Source organism: Manis javanica, chromosome 15, assembly GCF_040802235.1.
Source record: "Manis javanica isolate MJ-LG chromosome 15, MJ_LKY, whole genome shotgun sequence".
Lineage (NCBI taxonomy): Eukaryota > Metazoa > Chordata > Mammalia > Pholidota > Manidae > Manis > Manis javanica.
Window position 1 is genome coordinate 18,016,917 of NC_133170.1, and position 23,554 is coordinate 18,040,470.

Below are 23,554 nucleotides of genomic sequence, written 5' to 3' on the forward strand. Positions count from 1 at the left end.
CATGCTGTAACAGATACCCACGGTCTGAAATTCTTCAACTTTCAAACTTAACTCAAAATAACTTTCATAGATTCCAAGCTATATGCCACTGAGTAATGGTGCAAACATGTATCTGTGTAGTTGGGTCTTTGGACTTTTATGAAACCTAAATGTAAGAAATTCCCTTGGATCATAAATTTCACAAATACCAAGCAATCAATTCCAATGTGGTACATAAATCTCAACTTTATTTAGGATAAGTCAACTAGAGCCTGAGCAACCCATGGTACATTGACAATACTGCTGCCACAAGGCAGAGGACAAGGTGACACAAACACTATTTCTCTATGAGGCCCTGTGGACCATCACATCAGTTGGCTCTCCCCACAGTACACCCCTCTTGGTCCTGTAAGGCTATCATAGCCAAGACTGCTTCCTTCAGGCAACCACAATCCTCAAAAACTTATTTTATTCTTTGGTTAGTCGTTTAACGAAAGTTATCATGGGTCATTCACAAGATAAGTAAGGAGAGAAAAAGCAATTTGGCAGATATTTTTTTATCTAAACTTTTTCCATATTACTAGTCTAATTAATATTCTTCCCTTTTTAAAAAATAAATAAAAGTCTAAACTTAGTTGATCCATTTTATTAGAAGGTTGGTAGAAAGGCTTTTTGAATCCCACCTGAACATAAAGGATAAAGTAAAATAACCACTGCAGGTCTACAATTATCCCATTTGTATAAAATCTTTTTTTTCTATCTACAGATACACACACAGAGGTATACATACTAACATGCATTAACGCTCAATAAATTTTGGGGGGGGTGGGATTGAGTGATTTTTCTGCCAATTCTGATTTGCTTTATTTTTTCTTAAACTAGCATCTGTCACTTTAATAATTATTCTGGAAGGTTTTTAATAAGGCAAATCAAGCATTTCTCTCTCATCTACGAAAGAGGTAATGCAACCCAGCAAAGGACAAGAAAATTTCAAAAATTCAGTACAAGTAATTGAATTTCAAAATTACAAAACAGTATGTAACTTGGATTCTTTAATCATGTTGTCTTTTGATACTAGTTATGATACAGAAAAACTTTTGGGTGATTTCCAGTTATAAAACTCAAACCTATCCATTTTTCTATTTTTCCCAAGAAACAAACATTGATTTGTTTAGAGGCATTTTATTTAGACAAGTAAAAACAATTAGATGTTCAGAAGCAGTATACAACGAAAGAGAAAACAAACCAGTCACTTTATCATGTATTCCCTCTTCTTTACAACTACAGCAAAAAAACAAAAAACAAACCAAAAAAAAGCATTCTGCTTTAAGGTAAAAGTCAGAAAAATAGGCAAATATATTTTTCTTCTCCATAATAACATAAACAGCTACAAGAGATCTAAGTGTAGTAAGAGAAATTGGATGTTGGCTTGCATATATTCATTAAAAAGACAACAGGCCATCAGACTGTAAGAGAATAACTACACCTGCTTTCATCTGATACACTTCCATTTTCACTTACAGGTAACACCAAGTTAGTTCCAGCACTGGAGCTACTTCACATTCCTCATTATTTACTGCTGTTTTCTTTAAGCAGAGAGTAACTCTGGAAGGCCGACACTTGTCTCTGCTTGCTTGTCGTATACTATTTGTGGCATATGCCCGATGATCAGGCCTTTACTTCAGGAGTTGAACTATAGATAGCATCTGAATTCTCTGAAGCAATTTCTTCTACAATAAAAAACAAAAAAACCACATTAGTCAACTTAATAAACAAAAGAAACAAATCTACATTTCTGTATAATGAAGAAACAAAAAAGTTTTAAAAAAAAGTGTTCTGCTGAAGAGAAGCAAAAGAAAACAAGTACACAGGCCATGAAAGACTACCTTCATGCCACTGAAAATGTAATGAAGACAGAGTTCAAGTAGTTCACCCTTTAAACTCTTTTAGACCATATCTTAACCTCCAAGGGACCCCTCTTCTGGTCTAAATTTTCAATGACTCAGACTATCTAATAAACACTGAATTAAAGTCTTATCTTTGAAAGATCTGGCCCCCTCTATAAATTTATTCAAACTTCAAAAAATATTATATGATTTGTGCACAATTTATGATTTTAGATTTGGGAAAGAATATTTGGTACGTAGCAAGGGGTAAATAAATGTTAACCATTATTACAACTGTAATAATTTTAGCATTTGCCTTTGAAGGTAGACTCTAATTTCTAAAAGAGTAACCCCATCAGTCATGTCTGTACTGTATCTCTATGCCTACCACTATGCAGTAGGTATTTAAACATTTGGTTTATAAATACATATATATGTTTATATATACTTAGATATATACATAAACCTCCCATTATTTAAGTATGTCCATGGTTAATAAGTCTTCTTTCTCAATGAGTAAAACTCACCTCACACTCAAATTTTAAATCCCCCAAGACTCTTTAAAAATTAATTCATCAGTATTTACCTAGCTCTTCTTCCGCTGTCTCTGAAAAACTGATCTTCGGCTTTGCCAGTTCACCACTATCTTCTTCTATGAAAAGAAAATCAATGATGATTATGTAAATTATATTATATATATATATGTAAATTATACATATATATATAATATGTAAATAATTATAAATTATTAATTTATAATATTTAGTAAGCAAAATAAGTACACCAATACTATTTGAAGCAAAAAGCTGCAAAACCTAATAGGAATATCTCCATTTTTAATACTTGTGATTCTAATGTCTTTCCTCAAAAATTACTTTTAGGTTCATACTAAAACTACTTTGAGATCAATAACTAAGTATTTTTATTAAGAACATGTCTACCTTATTAGTAAGATTCAGTGAGTAACACTATTCAGAGATTAAACACATTTACTTATAAATTCTTTATATTGCCCTCTAGTAAATTTCAACTAGGTCTATTCCATTCAAATGATTTAGTGTAAAAATTTAGGAACAGAAGAGACTGTACAACAAAACAATTTAGAGAACACAGTGGTCAATTTTAATCATGAGCTTCTCTTTGCTTAATTTACATAATTTAAAATATAGGAGAAATAATGAAATAGAATGGAAAATGACACATAATCATAAAGCTTAACTGATAATTTTGAATAAATTTCTTACCGGGAAGCACACATTTCCAAAGGCCATATGTTTTTCCTACCACAGTTTGCCACAGTCTCAATGTTCCATCTTCAGAACCACTAGCATAAAGTTCTCCATCAGGACTAAATCTCACACAGTGAATAGGACCAAAGTGTCCTTTGTAGGATTCTGAAAAAAGAGAAGGGCTAGTAGATAATTTAATACTTAAATATTAGGTTAAATATTGATACACTAAAGAAAATGTTTATATGGGAAGATGTGAAATCTGTAAGGGCAAATTCAAGGAACTATATCTAATTAAAAATAAAATGATTCTTTATTAATTTATAATTTTAAAAAATTTGTGATCAATTCACAAATTGGTACATCATATCTATCATTTCTCCATGAGAGTTACCCCTCTCCAATTCTAACACAGATTTGGTTTTGGATTATTGTCTCTCTTAAAAAAAAAAAAAAAAAAGCTTCATGTCCCAATAAGGATGAAGAAGAAAATAAATAACCCTCCCCCACCCCACACACACACCTAAATTCTACAGAAAGCAGATCCAAAGTCTACCAGTTCAATCCCAGTTTCCACATCCTAAACTCAACTGCCTACTTATCAGGGAACCGATTCTTATTGTGACTAGAGAGAGCCACTAGATGGAGCTCTTTCACACTCTGCCTCTTAATTTCGTATCAGACTGTCAAGAGTCCACTAGACATTCTGTCTCACAGAACGTCAAGATATAGGACCAATACTGATTCTTAAATACTTTAGTCTATGGAATCTGAAGAGAAAATGTACATATCAGTAGTGATATTTTTCTGTTTAAGTCATATCCTCATTTAAGAACTTTACTCATTTACTTTCTAACGCCTCACACCACCTTATAAGTTTCAAAGCTCTTTACAAGACCAGTATTCTTGTTGTCTCCATGCCTATTCAACTCAAGGACCTTCATGCATCATTTCCCCCATCTCTGTCCAACCAGAGGCTATTATGAAAATGTTATAAGTAAAAATTATCATAAGAGTAGAAAGAATATGAGTTTTGGAATGAGAATGGCTAAGTCCAAGGTCCCATATTCACTACATGTGACCTCAGATATCAGGCAAATAATTTCTCTTTTTCGAAGAGAATAAAATATATAACTGAAATATTCTAAAACTTTAAAAACTGACATTAAATAAGAACAATGGAAAAGAACATCTTAATCTTATTCAAAAATCACTTATATTCAAGCAAAAAGAGGTGAACAAAAAACAAAATAAATTCTATATGGTTCATTTACCAAGGTTCCATTTATCCAAACCAAATCCATAAACAAAACATAAAATTGTCTTTTGTGTGAAGTTCTAACAAGCTTAAGTAAAGTAGGGTAGCTAGAAACAAAGTGGCAGCTTAGAGACAAAAAAATTACAAAATTAAAAACTATACTAGTTCAAACAAAAAGAAGATAATGAGAAACAATAACTATGAAACCTAGTCCATCATATAAATATAGTTAGGATGTGCACTAAGTTCAAATTAATCCTCTATGCCTTCCCTCTCCTTATTAAGGACTATAATCATGAAAATGGAAGAAAAAGTCAGACTCCAAAAAAGAAAAAAAATAAAACAACAACAAAAAACCCTCCAATTCAGATACCTAAGGTATCTCTACAATAAGCCACGGCTACTTCTCCCCTTGCACTCTTCTCTCTAGAGCCTTACTAGGGATTCTGCCGTCAAAAAGAAGAGCCAGCTAGATGGGCTACATAACCTGCACTGTACTTCAAAATGAACAAATCTTTTTGTATCTGTTTATTATGACTCTGACATAAGACTACCTCCCCACCCCCAAAAGTAAATATTCTACACTATGGTTTACAACATCAGAATAAAATGAACTTAAGTTAAAAGGAAAAGATAAAATTGAAGAGTTCAGCATATTTTGTCTATAGTTCTATTAATACTTCTACCAAAAGTGGGAAAAAAATCTTTTATATTTTCACTTGCAAGCAGGAAGCTTTAGTTAGTTGAAAAATTTGCTGAGGCATTAACTGAGGTGTTAATTACCGAAACCATACATTTGATAAAGGTAGCCACATCATTCAGAGAGGAAAAAGAGGACAACTCACCTAATTCCTCTCCACTATTATAATCATACTTATAAAGTTTAAAATCTTCACCACCTGCAACAAGAAATTCTTTCTCAGGATGAAGAGATGCAGAATTGATGGTTGCAGGAGCTTCAAAAGATTTAATTGCATCCAAACTGGAAAAAAATTTAAGTAATATTCATTAAGTTCAAATACTGTATAAACAGTACAAGGAAATAATTAGTTACATTTAAAGTGCTCCTAAATTCTGAATCCCAAGGAGCAATTACTCAGTCAACATAAAGATGTTAAAAGAAAATTCTAATAAATCACATTAGCAAAAAAGGTTAAAAATAGCATGTCCAAATGGAGTTCATCCATAGAATACAAAGACATTTCGATAGAGGGATATCGGCATTTTGCGCAGTGAATGCCTTCCTGGAAATAAGCGTACTAACTAGTTAAAACAGTATGGCTAATATATTGCGGGTTTTGCTCTGAAAAAAACTGAATTCTCTGCTGTCTGATTTTTCCATGACAAGCATGCACTGTATTTATAAACAGAAAAACTTTTTCAGTTAATTAATATAAAGGGTTGTTTGTGCATTATTCTCAATTGCTGACAAGAAAAGCCTTCAATGCCATAAAATATGAAGCTGCTAAAAACAGCTGCTTTTACTGCTAGGCAGCTGAAAATAACCAAATTTGAGACTATAGCTATATAATAAAAATCAATGCATAACAATAGCTTCACCTGAATATTAAGCAATTTGGACATCAGCTCTTTTCCAGTCCAACCCTAAAAATCCTGAGAGGCCTTCATCACAAAACATTAGAGCATTCCAGCTCCCAAATACTGCCATCCTATCCCCAACACTATACACTACCCATAAAAATTAAAGTTAGTCATAATTTACATAGGATTGTTAAATAGCAACTTTCTGGCTCAAATGGTAGACTATTCAATTGGCCAGCAAGCCTCTGCCACCAAGATGGGGTTTGAGGCACTGGTCTACATCAGGGCTTCATGTTGCCCAAATCCAGGAGTGACCAAATACCATGCCTATACAATTTAATAGCTCTGGACAATAATACCCTATTATCAATTCACAGCACATTAACTAGGTTACATTCTTAATTGCTTTTCTTTATTTCTACTTCCTTCTTCTTTCTACCATTTAGTAAGGCTTAGCTCTGCAAGGGATCCATTGGATAAAAAGTTAGGACTGCCGGTCAGAGTATACTGTGGTATAATCTTTATGGAAATCAATTAAGGGACATGATCACTAAGAACTTTAACCACATTCCTACCCTTTGAACAGATTTCTATTTATAGGATTCTCTTATAAGGAAACAGCAAAAATCTCACCACAGTGTTAAAAGACAGGAATTGATATGTAATTTAGTACAATTCATAATTCAATATTCCTAATAAAAATTTTTTTAAAAAATGTTTTAATAGCTAAGAATATTTTAAAATCAAAAAATCAAAATTATATTCATTAGGGTCCTAGTAACAAAAGAAAAGTTTTATCAAAAAAGGTCCTAAATACCTGGAAATTAATTTGATTAATTTCTCTGATTAAAGTATGCCAAATTCTTAAAAAACACATTTGTGGGTATAGATACATTACCCTCCACATTATATAGCATAAGCTAAGATTTGCCTTTAAAAGAGTTAAACACCTTTCACATGCGCTTTCCAATTTTTAAGTACCCTAAATTGTCCTTTGTTACTAAAAAAGAAAATGATAGAAATGAAGGTATTTGTTGGACTTACCTTACTGCACTATGAAAAGCAATAGATCGTCCATAAGTTATTACCAAGATCTCTCCCTCAGGAATATATTCCATACTGCTAACAGACATATTAAAATTTAAAGATTTCACTTCTGTCATAGTAGCATGATCCCAAAGTCTGCAAAAGTGAAAGAAGAAAATATGGTGGTATTTACTCACTTAAGAATTTGTGCTTAATTTCTAATTACATCTACAGATTAACCAACGAAAAGAATAATCACAACTGTAGTGAAACAACCTCCATTTCAACTCCAAATTACAGATGATACAGAAAACTACTGGGTTCCTACATAACATCAAATTATTTGGTAGCTTGTTAGTAAAGTCAACTTTTAATACTTAAATACATTCCTACTAAACAATTTAGCAAAACTATGCTATTAAGACACAGGTCTTAATCTAATCAATTTCAGTGTTGTCCTAACTAATGATTCTTACACTTTGTATTTGTACATGTGGTGATAGTTATATATCTTCCCAGAAAAATACATCAGGTGTAAGCATACAAGAAACTGTGTATAGAGTTTCAGCAGTTTCACGGAACCCCTATAGCTAGCCTGTCCACTGATCCAGGTTAAGAGCATCTGCTTATAAAGGTGTCAGAAGTTTTAACTGTCTTGTGAATTGTACTCTACGTTTATAATAGTAAATGGTAGCTTCAGAAAAATATGGCCTATGTGCAGGTGAATTATTAATGTTCATAGACAATTCTTTCTACATTCGTTTTTAAAAATATTTAAAATACAAGCTTTAAGGTTAAATGTTTGTCAAACTTTATAAATTATTACAGAAAAATTACATACCGAACAGTTTTATCATCAGCTGAAAGAATCTGTTTATCCTCACTGCACCATAGAGCCTTTTTAATACCAGAGGTGTGACCACTGATTTCCTTAGGTTCTTAAGATGAAATAATTTAAAACATATTTATTAATGTTTGATTTTTAAAACTGAGCAATACTCAAATTAAATATGTAAAAAGAAAAAATACACCTTAAATCAGATGGCAACTTTGCAAAACCCAGCATAATACAAACTTGCTATTTATATAAAATATACTTGATTTTTTTGTATTGGAACAAAAATTCATCTACATAATGAACACAAAACTGTGATGCTATATGTAACTGGGAATAAATACATTACTCTTCCCAGGCTAGTTTTCTGCTTTCAAATGCATTATTGTACAGCAGTGAAATGAAACAATATTAATGTGCCATAGTTTAATACGAATATGGGCCCAGGAACAAGAAAGCCTGAGCTAATCCTAGGACTATCACTAAAGCTGGGAACCTTCTCCAAACCACTGTTTGTGCAACAGAAAAAAAGAGAGAAGTAGATGATGGAAGGAAAAAAGGAAAATAAAAAGAAATGCAGCAATTTCCAAGAATATTTCTATACTGAGAGCAAAGCATCACAAAAATGAGAATCCATCTCTAGTGGAGATTCTTCCTTCAAAGATTAAAACAACCAAACAAAACCACTCATTGTTAGCTTTGGGCAAAAGCAGGCAAGGCGATTCAATAAGACTGTGACTCTGGGCAAGTTACTTAATCTTTTGAAATAAAGTTTACTTTATGTTTACATTTCTTCATCTGTAAGATAGGGATAACAGTTATTCTCACTCATAGTCTAAGGATTAAATAACAATATACATCTAAAGTTTCTAAACTAGTGTCTCACATAAAATAAATGCTCAGTTCACTGCTATTTCTTCTGCCAGTACAGTGGCAGAGCCATTTTCAAAAGGTAACTTTGAGAAAGTTAAAAGATTAAAAATGTCCACCTAAGCCTGAACTACCCCGTTGAGTCTGGTACACTGATGTAGTTAGCATATTATGCTGTATTTTGGAAAGAACTTATGAAAAGAGAATGAAAAGAAAAACTCCTGGGGGCCAATCTTTAAATGTAGTTTGTTTCCTCACCTGAGAAATGCTTTTAAAAAAGGTATCTCAAGAATAATTGCTTTATTTCCAATACAGCTTTGACTTTTTTACTTCTAAGGTTCATTTATTTATAAATAAACAATAAATGCCCATGATACAAATTTAAGATCCATACTTGTATGTGGTAAGCAAACAAAATTTTTTTATCACAGTTTGACAGCTTTTAAGCTTTATGTATTATGTGGCTAGAAAATCATTAAACTACTACTAAGTAGAGGTGAATATCTGGACTAGGGAAGAAAAAGTTTCTTACAACTTCTGTGCAATGAGAGATTCATAAAGGAAATGTTAGATGTCACCACCAGAATTTTTCAAATGTGTATACCATAAACCTTATTAACAAAATTTAAAAACAAATGATAAATTAGAATACACTAACGAATCTTTAAAAACCAGTAAGAAAAAGATGAACATCACAACAGGTAAGTGAACAACAGGCACAAACAGGCGATTAGTTCACAAAATAAATATACTGAAATGAAATTCAACAATATTCTAATCTCATGAATAATTTTTTTAAAGTTCACATTAATACAATAGAATTATTTTTCTTCTATTAAATTGGCAAAGATAAAGTCATCAGTGTTTGCTAAAACAGGTTAGCTACAGATGTGTTTTTATACTTTGCTAGAAGCACTTTGACAGAATCAATCAGTGGCTTCCAAGTGTACCTCCTTTTTGTCCCAACAATTATATTTCTCTGTAGTTATCCTACAGAAACTGGAAATAGCAATTATAAAGATGTTAAGCATAACACTAATTATATTTAAAATTTGTAAACAGCCCCAAAAAACCATAATAGGAGATTGCTTAATTCACATCCAGGATGGGGAACAAACACAGTCATTAAAAATGGTGGATAGAATATTTAAAGACACGAAAAAATGATTAACTGCAGATTTAAAAAATTCTTCTGGTTCATTCACATGGCTCAATACATTCACATGGTTCAAAAATCTAAATAATATGTACACACTGATAATTCTCCCCATCTTGCATTCTACAGACAACCGCTCTTTTTTACCAAAAGGTAGTAATACTGTTATGCACCTTTGAATACTTAGTACCATGATTACATTTCTCAGAGTAAAATTTTAAATTTAAGAAAGCTATATAAAAATAGTGTAGAAATAAAGATTAAAAAAGATATGTACATAAAAAAAGAGTGGAAGAATATGAACCAAAAACTAAAGATATTAACAGAGATTAATACTGGATGATGAATTGTTTTAGTTTTTTTCTTTGTGACTACCTTTATTTTCCCAATTTGAGTACTTGACATTAATTCCTTTAAATCAGGAAAAGTTACTTAAATTAAAAAAAAAAATGAAATCACAAACAAGTATAAATTATGCTTACCCGCCTCAGGTTTGTTCAAGTCATATATACGTAACAGTTTATCCTGTCCTCCGGTTAACAAGTAATTACTATCCTGAAAACACACATAAGTACACATAAGCAAAACATTACCAGATTAGACATTTATTAGTTACATCTCTTTGAAGCTTCTTCAACACCAAATAAAATCCAAATAAAGCTTACAGATGTCAGAAAGAAATACATACCAATTACATCTGAGAAAATACTGTAGAGCATTTACCCTTCTCCTAAGTACGGAAGCCCTTTAAACTTCCCAGTTCAATGTGTCTCACCACCTACCACATGAATTTTTCAGTCTGCCTTGATCCTGCTTCCCCCTCCCTCCTGAGCAGCACTTCTTTGATGATCTAAAATTTATTCTCTCTCTTCTTAAAGTAGCTGGGAAACATTACTTAGTTAGGCTTTTAGATGTTTGCTGCTACTACTGGAGAACTGACACAAGAGTTCCAAGATATCTTAAAAGCCTCATAGGATTAACCAAGAAAAAATAAATTTGTATAGCTTTATTATTTAATCTAAAATTAACCTGTATATTATTAATCTACAATATTAATCTGTGTATTACTTAATCTACAATCAAATAGGAGCCAACAATACCAAATATTCCCCCCAAAGCAAATATAAACCAAAAATACAAACTAAGCAAATATAAAACCATTATCATATTCTGTAATAACAGAAGAATTTACTCCCTAAAATACATTCCATTTTCTGATACCTGTGTAAAATCCACAGTCTTGACAATGTGTTTATGAGCCAGGGTCATCAACTCATCTCCTGAGACAGCATCCCACACTTTACTAAAAGTGGAAAGTAAAATTGAAAGATAAACATAATGGTAATTTTTATGATAAATTACCAAGTTAGAGACATGAAGTATTAACATAATCCCATTATATAAATCCCCATTATTTCTAATATCCCTCACTGTTAGACTTCACTTGATAAAATATTTAAATGAACCTAAAGGAAAAGCAATTTCTCTCAAAAGCCATATAACCGATCTAAATCAGATAGTGGAAAATAATCTATGAATTTAATTAAGTGGGATCCATGAACCAACACATTTATACCTTTATTTAGGACTATAGCTACAACATCTTGTTTGCAAGATTACAGAACATTCAAAACAATTTTTAGTTTCACCTGTCCAACTTTTTCTCTATTCTCTACTCTCATGTTCATGCAAAACAAAAAATAGAAAACAAGACATCCTTAAAAAAATTTACAGAATGAAAAGTCCTGCTAGAGATCACATACAATTTTAAATCAAGACAGCAAAGCAGATACTATTCTCCTCATCTCTTCCTCAAAGTTGGGTCTTAAATTCTCAAATCCTAGGCCAGTAACTTCTTTCCAAAGTATCAGCCTTTGATTACATACTGCTAACAGTGAAGATTTTTATTCTCCCTACTGTATGTTTTCCTCATTCACCCAACCCAAAATATGTGTGGTGGTGTGTCTATACACATACATATGAGTGTACATGTCAGGGGATAATGGCTAAGTACTTTACAATCCTGTGAAGGAGTTCCCCAAATGAAAAGGAGTAAAGAGAGGAAAAAAAAAAAAAAAGAATTCATTTTATAACAGAAGATGTCACTATAAAATAAAAAGGAAACTCTGCATATAGGAAAAAAAGCTTGTTATGAGAGAACAAGCTATACTCCATCAAGATTTACACTTTAACTGACATTAATTTTTAAAGTGAACAATAAACAGTAGAAACAAATCAAGAGTTATTGCCTCTTCATTTACTTAATGAACACTCAATAAATATATCAAGTATATTACTGTTTTTAGTGCTAGGGCACAAAAGGGAGAGAAGAAATGAACCCAAATAAAGTTCCTGCCTTAGCAGAACCTCAGCTGAAGAGAAAACACATAGCAAATAATACATTTAATTAATATAATTAAAAGATAAACACATGTGGCTGCAGAAACACAGAAAAAACATACCACTAATTATGCTAGAAAGTCCAGAAAAATCTGAACAGTGGAGCCAGGTTGTTTTAAAGAGCAAATATAAATATACCAGAGGGAAGGAAAAAAAGGTTATTATGGACAAGCATTAATAGCATGTATGATGGAAAAGAAACATGAACAGCTATCTAAAAGGAATAAATGCTTATTATACAATATAAACCTTGCATATTTTATACTTGAGTCATATGAATGGCTGCATAAATATGTTTGAGAGAAATAAAGTCAAGTATGAGTAATGCTGCTACTAAAATTTCAAGTATTCATTTCTCTTTACACAGGAAACCTGCCCCAATCACCCATTTCCAGTTTAACTCTGGCCCAAACCTACTTCCCAACCTTGTTTTGCAATATTTCTCTGAATGGAGTCACACCAGATTATAAACCATTCCTCAAAAAGGCCACGTATTTTCTTACAGGTTTCTATGTCTTTGTTCATATTATCCTCTTAAATCTTTATTTTGTATTCTCAGCTATCGAAGTTCTCCTCATCCTCAGGATTCACTTTGAATGCTATTTTTTCATGAAACTGTCTATTTTATTTCACTTTCATTAATCATTCCTTTCTCTTCTTCTACAAAATTAGTTTACACTGATTACTGTGTTTAATTTTGCTTTCCTTTAATTTCTTTGTATGTTTACTCTTAATCACAGGAAAATCAGTGATAAGAATTCACAAAGAACAGGATTCCAGATGCTAAGATGACAGACATCAAGAGTGAAAAAAAATATCAAATATACCTGGAATTTCTAACCTAGTTATTCACATGATACTGAGTCCCAGAGGAGCTCTGGGTAATGTCCTTTGAAATACTAATTCCAAGTATAGTCAATAATCTTCCAAAAAGTTCTAAAAATCTTAAGATTCTGCTTAGACCTTTCCATTCGCTGAGGAAGAGAAATGGATTGGTGTCACCAAAGTGGTATCTTCCAGGTGGCCAAAGTATCTATACTTTTTCCTCCTTTTAAGAAACACTACTGAAATTGTGATGACACACTCTAACAGAGCATGTTCTAATTATATTCCTAACTTTGGCATATTATATTATTCATAGGAAGAGTCCTAAAAAGGCCTTAAAGTCCTAAAAAGAATCTGGAAAAACCTACGTGTTTCCTAACGTATATTTTAATCTCCAGACAAGAAACAGGTATTAATTACTTTGCTGCAGGGCTCTATGACAGTGAAGCATCATTAACAAGATCCTTTCACCAGCTAATCCTGTAGCATTTATTTTCTACACAACTCATGAAGTACTTGTCACTCCCTAAACTACTGATAACTCATATCCCCACTTTCTTGCACTTTAATAATTAATACTATTTCTTCAATACTTTTAATATTCTGAGAATGAACTTAACCACAAGTTTCAAAAGAGATGCTGCTCAACTTACTTCTTTAAAGCCTGAACAAAACAAGCTAGTTTGGGGGGTGGGGGGGGAATGGCCTAATTATCTTAACATGTTGACCAAGTATTACTATCCAAGGAGATAATACCACCTTTAATCTATTGAGACACTTATTCAGTGAAAAATTTCATCTTTCTATTGTCTTTTATTAGGAAGAAAAAACTTTGGTGACCTATAGATAGAGACTCAGATCTACCTACCACTCTCTGGAGCGGAGCGGAGCATAGCAATCTTCTCTGTTTTTGGCACTCTCTCCAGATGATTCTGATGGAAGGTTAAGTGCTGAGAAGTGGATCATGGGAACTGATGCTAATATTAGCTTTATGAATTAGAAGATATAAATAGCATGATGTTTCAGGGACAGTGTACTCATCACCTGACTCGACTTCCCTTACTAGCTCAAGATAACATTCTAAACTGATCCACACATCAGCTCTGATGAATGTATTTTCTGCACAAACAGGAACAAAATTCACCTCCTGATAAATACGCATTAATGAATTTTCTGAGAAACATAAGAATGAAGGGAAAAGAGAAGAACTTCCTAAAAATAATTTATAACAACTATGATTAATCAGGTACATTGGGGGAGCTAGTCTTTAGCTGGATCCATAATAGCAAGCCCCATACAAGTCATTAAGAGAGATTATACACAACAAACACACACACTCCCACACCTCACACAGACACAGAATTGAGGGGTACTTCTCAGCTACCATTTATTAAGCACCTACTATGCAACAGATACTACGCTAGACCCCAGGGATATAAGTGGAAAAAAAGTTCTCTGATCCTCCCAATAACCAATTGATTTTACAACCATTTTACAGATATGAAAACTGAGGTTTAAGAAGAATCCCAGGATCAAACTGGAAATAGAAGGCATGACTAGCACACAAGTTCAGGCTTGCCTAATGTGAATGCATACATTGTTCCTCCGATGTCATGGCACCTAAAAGCCTTAACAGAGGGGAAAAGAACCAAAAGCATTTCTTCTTGATATTTAAATCTACTCAAACTTCCTTGCCTGAAACAAAAGGTTTCATGGCTTTAGCCATAGAAGTTCCAAAATAAAATGACTCTGGTCTAGTGGCAGCTATCATCTTTACCTTACACATGTAACAGGTACATATATAGGTATCAGATTTTAGGCAATGTTCTAAATATTAGAAACATAGTAACTCATTTAATATACTCCAAATATGAGGTAAGCACTATTACTATTCTCATTTCTGTAAATGGCAAAAAAAAGAGAGGTTAAATAAAGTTCCTAAGGTCACAGAACTATTAAGTGATAAAGGCAGGATTCCAATTCAGAATCTGGCTCCAGTAGTCTTGCTTCTAATACCATTTGTAAACAGACACTGAGATTTGAAATGTGACAAAAGCACAAACGTAACACTTAACACCTACCCATAGACAAGTTCATAAACATGTGATCCTGGTTACTAATACTCTGTGACTTAAATAAAGATAATTGTTCTTTTGGTAGCAAGATAAAATCCACACTACTCTTTTCAAGAATCTCTTAAATATTTAAAGTGCCATATTTTTTCATACCTTTTTCTCTCTCCATTTCATGATAATTATCACATTAATAGCAATTTCTATCTACTGCCCTTTACTTCTTTTCCTGAGAACTGGCATTATAATTTGATCAAATGTATAAACCAAGAGTTTTCAGAAATTTTACCGAGCTGGGCATCCTTCCTAACAAGCTTTGCATGGGTCTTTTAAAAATCAGAGCAAGACCATCAAGCAGGTGACAAAGCATTTTGCTCTTGTAATATTAACTCTGTTAAGGCTAGATAACACAGAATTGAGGTTACAAAAATGTACCTTTCCAGAATTGCAATTCAAAAGATTGTTTCTTTTAATGTTAATGTCTGTAGTGTCTAAAATCTTATTACATTTGTAACTTAATTATATTTAATTTAAAATACCACTTTACAATTCTATATTTCAGATAAATGGTAAGTGGATTTTTTAAATGTAATTATTGAAACTAGGTCCCAGTCTGATGGTGATACTTAGTTAATAGCTAATAAATTCCAATTTTCTACCTCTATTATAAAATCAATGACATCCACTCCCAACGACAATGTGCCTACTAGACTGAGCAAAAAAGCAAACCCTGGAGGAACTAGATTAAAAAAAGCTAAACTCATGGTAATCAGACATAAATGTTCCAGAACCAAAACCAACGTCTCCAATTCATCCATACTTTGCCCTTCTACTTTAGAAAATTCCCTCGAGTTATTTATTTAACAAATGTGAGGTACTGAATAAGCCAGGGATACAAAAAATAGAAGACATGCCCCCTGACCTCAGGAAGCAACAACACATAAATCAACAAGTACTATAAAAGTGCCAGAAATTTTAGCACAGAGAATGGCGTGAGCACAAGAGGGAATGGACACTTTCATCTTCCAGCACTCCCTAAGCTTCCCTTGTCTGAGAATCACTTTTACTTCCTTTGTTCGCCTCCCATAATTAACAATCAAGTATGTTTCAGTCACATTATAAGCATGCATGCTGACCTGAAACATTTGACCTGAACCTGTTGACATTACAGGACTTATATAAAACAAAGCAGTTTCTCATTTTATTAGAGTTACATACAATCATAACAGGGCACAGAAAGCCTTAATGATGGTTATGCATAAAGACCTAATAGCATTCTATTTGCTGACTGAACAGAAAAAAATTTTAGACTGACATCTACAGCTTTTTTTACTGATCTCACACCATCTCAAATTTAATTCTAGGTAAGCACTCTATCTCCCTCATTTAAAAAATTTTAACTATTTAAAAAAATTTACATACAGTAAAATTCACTGTTATACAGAAATTTGAGTTTCAAACAATGCAGTCATGTAGTCACCAACCCAAATCAAAATGCCTTCATTTTTCATAAGCCTGGTATGTTTAATTTGCTTAAAACAAAGAAGCAATACAATTGCTCCTCATTGTGAAATTCTGCTTTAAAAAAAAATCAAGACCAATTTTACTCCCCAGATTCTTAAGTCTAATAAAGTCTACTATATGTACAGCAGTTCTTGTCATTGCTTTGAAATCTGTTTTTAGGAAGACAACTGGTAGCAATACGGAAGATGAACAGATGGGAAAGACTAGTGGCAGGGACTTCAACTAAGGCAGTGGCAGCGGCTCAAGACAGGAGACCTGCCAATACACTCAACAATGATGACAATCTGGAAGTAGAGGAAAAAAATCAAGAATGACTGAGATTTCAACTCAAAAAACTTATAATGCAGATTCGAGTTCCAATCCAGACATACAGAATAGATCATGTAAGATTAACTGAAAATTTTGAGACCCACTCACTGCACAGAAAGGAGAGAGGACCAGGGTGGAATTGTGCTAAGATCAAATGTCATGTGCTCTATGGTAGACAGTGAGTGAGAATTTTATGAGTAACTGAGGCTGAAATGTTGACTGCTGCAGAACACAACCTGCCGAGAACTCCTAAGTTGAACATTAGGGCTCTACTTACGCTGTGAAGTCAGCAGCTGCTGTAGCTGCTTTGGTGGCATCCTTATTCAATGTTGCACCCCAAACAGCACCCTTATGGCCCAAAAATGTTCCAATCCAGTCTCCTGTATCTCCCTGGCGTAGCATAGGTTTACCATCTAAAAAACATGTTAAAGGATATGTGATTTAGGTCAGATTAATTAAAATCTAAGATTCAAACATAAAATGATCATGTTGAGTATAACAAGGTGGAAAACTGCTCTTGGTCTATTTTCATTCACTGGGGTCACGAAGGAACGTCCAGAAACAAATTAAATGAAGAACTGAGCTGGACATTCTCTCTGGGAAGCATCTGTAATTCGGTGGAAAGCATACTGATCTGTGTCAAAACATTCTAGATTTCAATCTATTTGGGGCAAACTTCTTAACCTAAATCTCAGTTGCCATTTGAAAAACGGGGCTAATACCAACAAAGGAATATCCAGTGAGCTAATAGGAATGACAAGCCTTGTAAAACTGGGTATTACTTATCCTGGCCTAGTTTCCCCTAACCCCAAATCCTTGAAAGATATTTACAGTTTGTGGGCCGGGCCGTCTAAGTAGTGTACAGTCCCGCTTAGTACAGTCCTGAAATAGCAATAAAAGTAAAGTACGAGGCCTTAGTTGGGTGCAATATTTAGTTTTGGCTTCGTCAGAAGAGTCAGAAAAGCCTTTCCTGGCTCCGGCCGCGGAATCCCTACCCCCACTACCTTCTCCCATCAGACCCCTGCTGGCCCCAACCTCAGAGGCAGAGATCCCCACGGCCCGTCCGGCCCTGGGGAGTCGGGCCCGCTCCCTTTCGGCCCAGTCCCAGCGTCAGGGACTGGAGCGGCGGCCCTGCTCACCTTTGCAAGCGCTGATTAAGAAATAGCCGTAAGGAGTGATGCCACTGAAAGCCAAATCCACCACAGGCCGCGTGTGACCCGAGCAGGTGAGCGGGGTCTGCCTCATCGCCATGGCGGCGGCGAATCGAGCGATCCTGCTGCGGAGCCGAGGGTCGCCTAGTCGTTTCTCTCCTCAGCTGCAGCGCCTCTGTCTCCTCGAGGCCCCCGCCCGACACTGGGCTGGGCCTGGAAACAGGAAAAGGAGGCCTACGCGGTGGCACCGAGGTCAGGATAAGGTTTAGGGATGGGTCAGGGAGTCTGCGACAGGCGACCGACCGCCGCCCAGGTTGGGAAAGGGAGGGAGGGAGGAAAGTAGGGGAGGGGAAGAAGCGGAGAAGCGGCGGCCACGACCCGCACCGTGCACACGGGTACCGGCAGGAAGTGGCGACACCAGTGACGGCAAGCGCCCGCCGGAAGTGATGACCAGGAGGGAAGGCGGGTTTGCCCAACTGGAGAGACTGCCGTGGATGGGACAGAAGCGCGCAGGCGCGACACCAACCTGGGACCGTGAGCTGGTCCCAGGCGTTCTCCGTACGACCCCGGAGGAGCTCCCGGCTGCGGAGGTAGTCCCTCCCGCGGACTTCCGACCGGCTGGGTGCCGTCGTGCTGTACCAGCTGCGCTCAGATTCGAACTGACGCCGCTGTGGGTTACGCACCAAGCAGTCCAGCCGGTTGGACTGTCCTCGGTATCTGAACATACTAACAAAACCAGAATTGTTCCTTGGGCGGCCCAAGCCATCCATCGTCTTCTAGGACCGTTTTTCCGTCTTAATTAGAACTATTTAGAGCCCTTCTGGGATTGTGTGCAAGTAAGGCCTTTAAGAAAAGTAACATTGCTGTTTTATTAGTGTTTGAAACATGAGTGTTAGGTGGCTTTAAATACAGTGAAATTAAAGTTACGTTTTCTTTGGAGGATTTCGGAGTCCATAGCAGTGCTCAAACTTTTCTGATAAAATGCATCAATAAAAATTGAGACCGCACTCCCAATATACAGAAAATAATTAGTCAATTGCATGTACATGATAATAAATAGGCAAAAATAGAAATGCTAGGAAAATCTAAAAACTAAATACAAATAGCCTCTCTGGTATTGTCTTCCTGCAGGAGCCCACTTGATTGTGTAACAACCAGAACAGCTGATAGATTGGATTGCTCATACTAAAGCTTTCTTTCCTAAGCAAGAAAGCTCCTTTCTCTGGGCAAGTTCTTCCTTTCCTTTGCTGTAAACTGAAAACAACAGAAACTTTTGTGGCTTATTCACTACTTAATACACAGGGCCATATTGTCTTGGCACATAAATAATGGGCACAGTCTGAAGGTTGCCTTGTCCATCTTTTCGTAATAAACAGGTATTGTCATTCAAGATTCAAGGGTTTCCCTATTGCATTTCCTTAGCATTTTGTTGATTCATTTACAGTATAGAACTTATGTATATGTTTTCCATTATCTTTTTGTTCTACTTCCTCTCTGTACCCATCCTATTACTCTATGATCCAATACACACAGATAAGCACTCCATACACACTCTTAAATTACCAGCACCTCAGCGGCAATGGGTATGGCTTTGTCATCTTACACTCCAGTTTCAGAAGAGAAAATGGCATTTAGTGAATGCTCAACAAATGATTGTTTATTGATTAAACAAATAAAAGCATTACTGATGGAGGTAAATAAGTAACACAATCCCAAGTTAAAACAACCAGGCAGTAAAATATTAACATATGTCCATTTGTTGCTCATTATGTATAGGTAAGTATGTAAGAGACAATGATTTTGTCTCTAAAGAATGTATACCTTCTGTTAATTTGGATTGTGAGTTCTATGAGTATTAAACATGATCCACTGTGTGAGCTTCAAAGTAAATGTAGTATTAGATTAATGAAATTAATATAGTTAACCACATTAAAAGATGAAAGGAGAAAAATTATATCAATATATGTGTAAAAAGTTTTAGATAAAAATTCACATTCACTCATTCTTGATAAAAACTCGGAGTCTAGAAATAGGAGAAACTTTCTTAATGTGTCAGAGTATCTGAAAGAAGCATCACACTCGATGAAACACTGAAAGTATTTCTTATTACATCATGTACAAGGTAGGAATGATTACTATTATTTCTCCAATTGTATCTCTTCAATTGTACTAGGTGTTTAACCCAAAAAAGGTGTCAGTGTTGCAAAGAAAGTTACAAATCTGTGATTATTTAAAGATTATTCATGGTGATTATATATAAAGAAAAAATTTTTAAAGGTCAAATGTAAGTTATTAGAATTAATGAGAGTTTAGCAAGGTTTCTGAATTTTTAAAAAAAAGTATAGTGAAAGCAATTGCATTTCTATATACTAGCAAGAAACAGAAATGTAATTTTAAATTATATAAAATAGCATCAAGAGATAACAAGCACTTGAAATCAGACAAAGTATATTTCCTTGGGGGAAAAAGCTGGCACACCAAAATGTAGAAATTGAGGAGAGTTTCAAGAAAGAATCATTTACTTAGATGTGGTCATGATCCTCATAGATCAGTGGAACAGAATAGAGAGCCCAGATATAAACCCATACATATATGGTAAATAAATATACAATAAAGGAGCCATGAATATACAATGGGGAAAAGATTGCCTCTTCAGCAACAGGTGTTAGGAAAAACTGGACAACTACATGTAAGAGAATGAAACTGGATTATTGTCCAACTCCATACACAAAAGTAAACTTGAAATAGATCAAAGACCTGAATGTAAGTCGTGAAACCATAGAACTTAGAGAAGAAAACATAAGCAAAAATCTCTTGAATATAAGTATGAGCAATTTTTTCCTGGACACATCTCCTTGGGCAAGGGAAACAAAATAAAAAATGAACAAGTGGGATTCCATCAAACTAAAAATGGGTGGAGGACCTGAACATACACTTCTCCAAAGAAGAAATACAACCGGCCAACAGGCACATGAAAAGATGCTCCACATCACTAATCATCAGGGAAATGCAAATTAAAACCATAATGAGATACCACCTCACACCAGTTAAGATGGCCATCAACCAAAAGACAAGAAACAACAAATGCTGGTGAGGATGCAGAGAAAGGGGAACCCTCCTGCACTGTTGGTGGGAATGTAAATTGGGTTAACAGTTGTGGAAAGCCATATGAAGGTTCCTCAAAAAACTAAAAATAGAAATACTATTTGACCCACTAATTCCACTCCTAGGAATTTCCCCAAAGAAAACAAAATCCCTGATTTGAGAAGACATAGGCTCCCCTATTTTTATTGCTGCACTATTTGCAATAGCCAAGATGTGGAAGCAACCCAAGTGCCCATAAATTGATGAATGGATAAAGAAGATGTGGTACATATACACAATAGAATATTATTCATTCATGAAAAAAAAAGAAATCCTCCCATTTGCAACAATGTGGATGGATCTAGAGGATTATTATGTTCAGTGAAATAAGTGAGGCAAAGAAAGACATACCGTATGATTTCACTTATTTGTGGAGTATAAAGAAGCAAAACAGAATGAACAAAAAAGCAATAGACTCATGGACACTGAGAAGGGACTAATGGTTACCAAGGGAGAGGAGTTTGGGGGGAGGGTGAAGGGGATAAGGGGGTCAATAATTCGTAGTCATAATATAGGTTGGTCATGGAGGTGGTAGTTCAGCATGGAGAATACAGTCAGTGATTCTGAAACATCTTACTACGTTGATAGATAGTAACTGCACTATAGGGGGTGAAGATTTAATAATGTGCATAACTGTTGAGCCATGCTGTATATTTGAAACCAACATAAACTTGTATAACAATAATACTTTCATTAAAAAAGAAAATATGTAGTTGTGATCAAAAGCAGTCAACACAGAAAATACTCAGGGAGAAAATGTGGTAATAACCATACATGTAAATGGGCAACCAAAAATAGCAGTTACCTAAACCTCAATTCACAGAACTATGGCTGTGGAAGAAGGCTACTGAACCAGAGCTGCAGAAGAGCAACACAGCTGTGGTCAACTGTCACCAGCCCAGAAGTGGGCAAGAAGTTGGGAAGTGAATATCTACTCAGATCTCCTGCCCATGCTTCCACTGGCCAAACTGTTCAGAGGTCAGAAGGCAAGGGAGTCTTTTGACAGAGCACCTAAGTGTCAACCTTCTAGGACATGAACCATAGAGCAGAAGGAAGGAGTAAGGATCTGGTGAAGTAAATTAGGAATATTCACGATTTTCAAGACCTCTGTGGAAAATGATAAATTTTGTTGAAAGGCATTAAGGAATGTAAAAATAAATGGACAGATGGATATATTGTGTTCATGGATTGTTGTGGGCTGAATTGTGTCTCCTCAAAATTCTTATGTTGAAGACCTAAGCAACAGTACCTCAGAATGTGAGTATATTTGGGGATAGGGCTTTTAAAGAAGTAATAAAGGTTAAATGATTATATGGGTTGGGATGTAACCTAATATAAGTGGTGACTTTATTAGAAGAGGACACAGACAACACAGACCAAGGGATGACCATGTGAGGAAACGTTGGCCATCTGCAAGCTAAGGAGAGGCCTCACAAGAAACCAAACCTGCAGCACCTTGTTCTTGGACTCCCAGCCTCCAGAACTGTGAAACAATAAATTTCTGTTGTTTAAGCCATGTGGTTCATGGTGTTTTGTTAGGGTAGTGCTAGCAAACTAATACATCCTCAAATTGGTATACAGATTCAATACAATTTTGATCAAAAGCTCTAAGTGTTTAAAGTAAAACTTTGCATGCTAACGTTAGTTATAAAGAATAGAAAAGTCCACTCCAAAAGAAGAAAAAAAGAGAAGACTTTTCTAACTAAATATCACAGGTATTTTGAAGTTTTAATAAACACTGTAGCAATGGCCCAGGGATAAAAATAGAAAGTGACCAAGCTGCACTGTAAATCAGTAGGAAAACAGTAAGTTCAGTAAAGCCCCTGAGGGAGTTTAGAGGCAGATATTTCCCTAGTTGTGCTTCCACATGAGTTCACAGCTGGCCAACACCCTGATTTCAGCCTTATAAAACACTGAGCAGAATCCCAGTTAAAATACGCTGAACTCCTGGTACAGAAACTATGGGCAACAGATTTGTGATGTTTTAAGCTGTTAACTTTTTAAATTAAGATATTAATTGCTATTTATTACTACATGATTCACTATTTGTATATATTGCAAAATGATCACCACAGTAAGTCTAGTTAATATCCATCACACACAGTTAACAATTTGTTTTTCTTGTGATGAGAACTTTTAAGATTCACTCTCTTAGCAACTTTCAAATACACAATACAGTATTATTCACTACAGTTGCCATGCATCTTCATGTCATATATTATATCCCCTAGATTTACTTATTTATACCTGAATTTTGTACCTTTTGACCCTGTTACCCATTTCACCCAACCCCCTCCCCCAGCCCTCATCTTTTATAACCACTAGTCTATGCTCAGGATCAATGAGCT

The 23,554-nt window shown here is 34.9% G+C and overlaps 1 protein-coding gene across 2 annotated transcripts; it reads right to left on the bottom strand.

The window, feature by feature from the left end:
- Positions 1–205: 205 nt before the first annotated feature.
- On the bottom strand, positions 206–18,459 carry STRAP (serine/threonine kinase receptor associated protein). Of its 2 annotated transcripts, none has more exons than XM_073222331.1 (10): positions 18,051–18,459; positions 17,189–17,324; positions 11,003–11,084; positions 10,264–10,336; positions 7,762–7,858; positions 6,939–7,076; positions 5,198–5,334; positions 3,110–3,259; positions 2,452–2,514; positions 206–1,709 (listed from the first exon to the last, which is right to left on the bottom strand). In XM_073222331.1, the coding sequence occupies exons 1-10, from the start codon at positions 18,160–18,162 to the stop codon at positions 1,648–1,650; spliced, it is 1,050 nt and encodes a 349-aa protein (XP_073078432.1). In that variant the 5' UTR covers positions 18,163–18,459; the 3' UTR covers positions 206–1,647. The 2 variants fall into 2 exon arrangements, with proteins under 2 accessions (XP_073078432.1, XP_036878973.1); XM_037023078.2 differs by having other exon boundaries at positions 2,452–2,517; positions 18,051–18,458.
- Between the last annotated feature and the right edge of the window lie 5,095 nt (positions 18,460–23,554).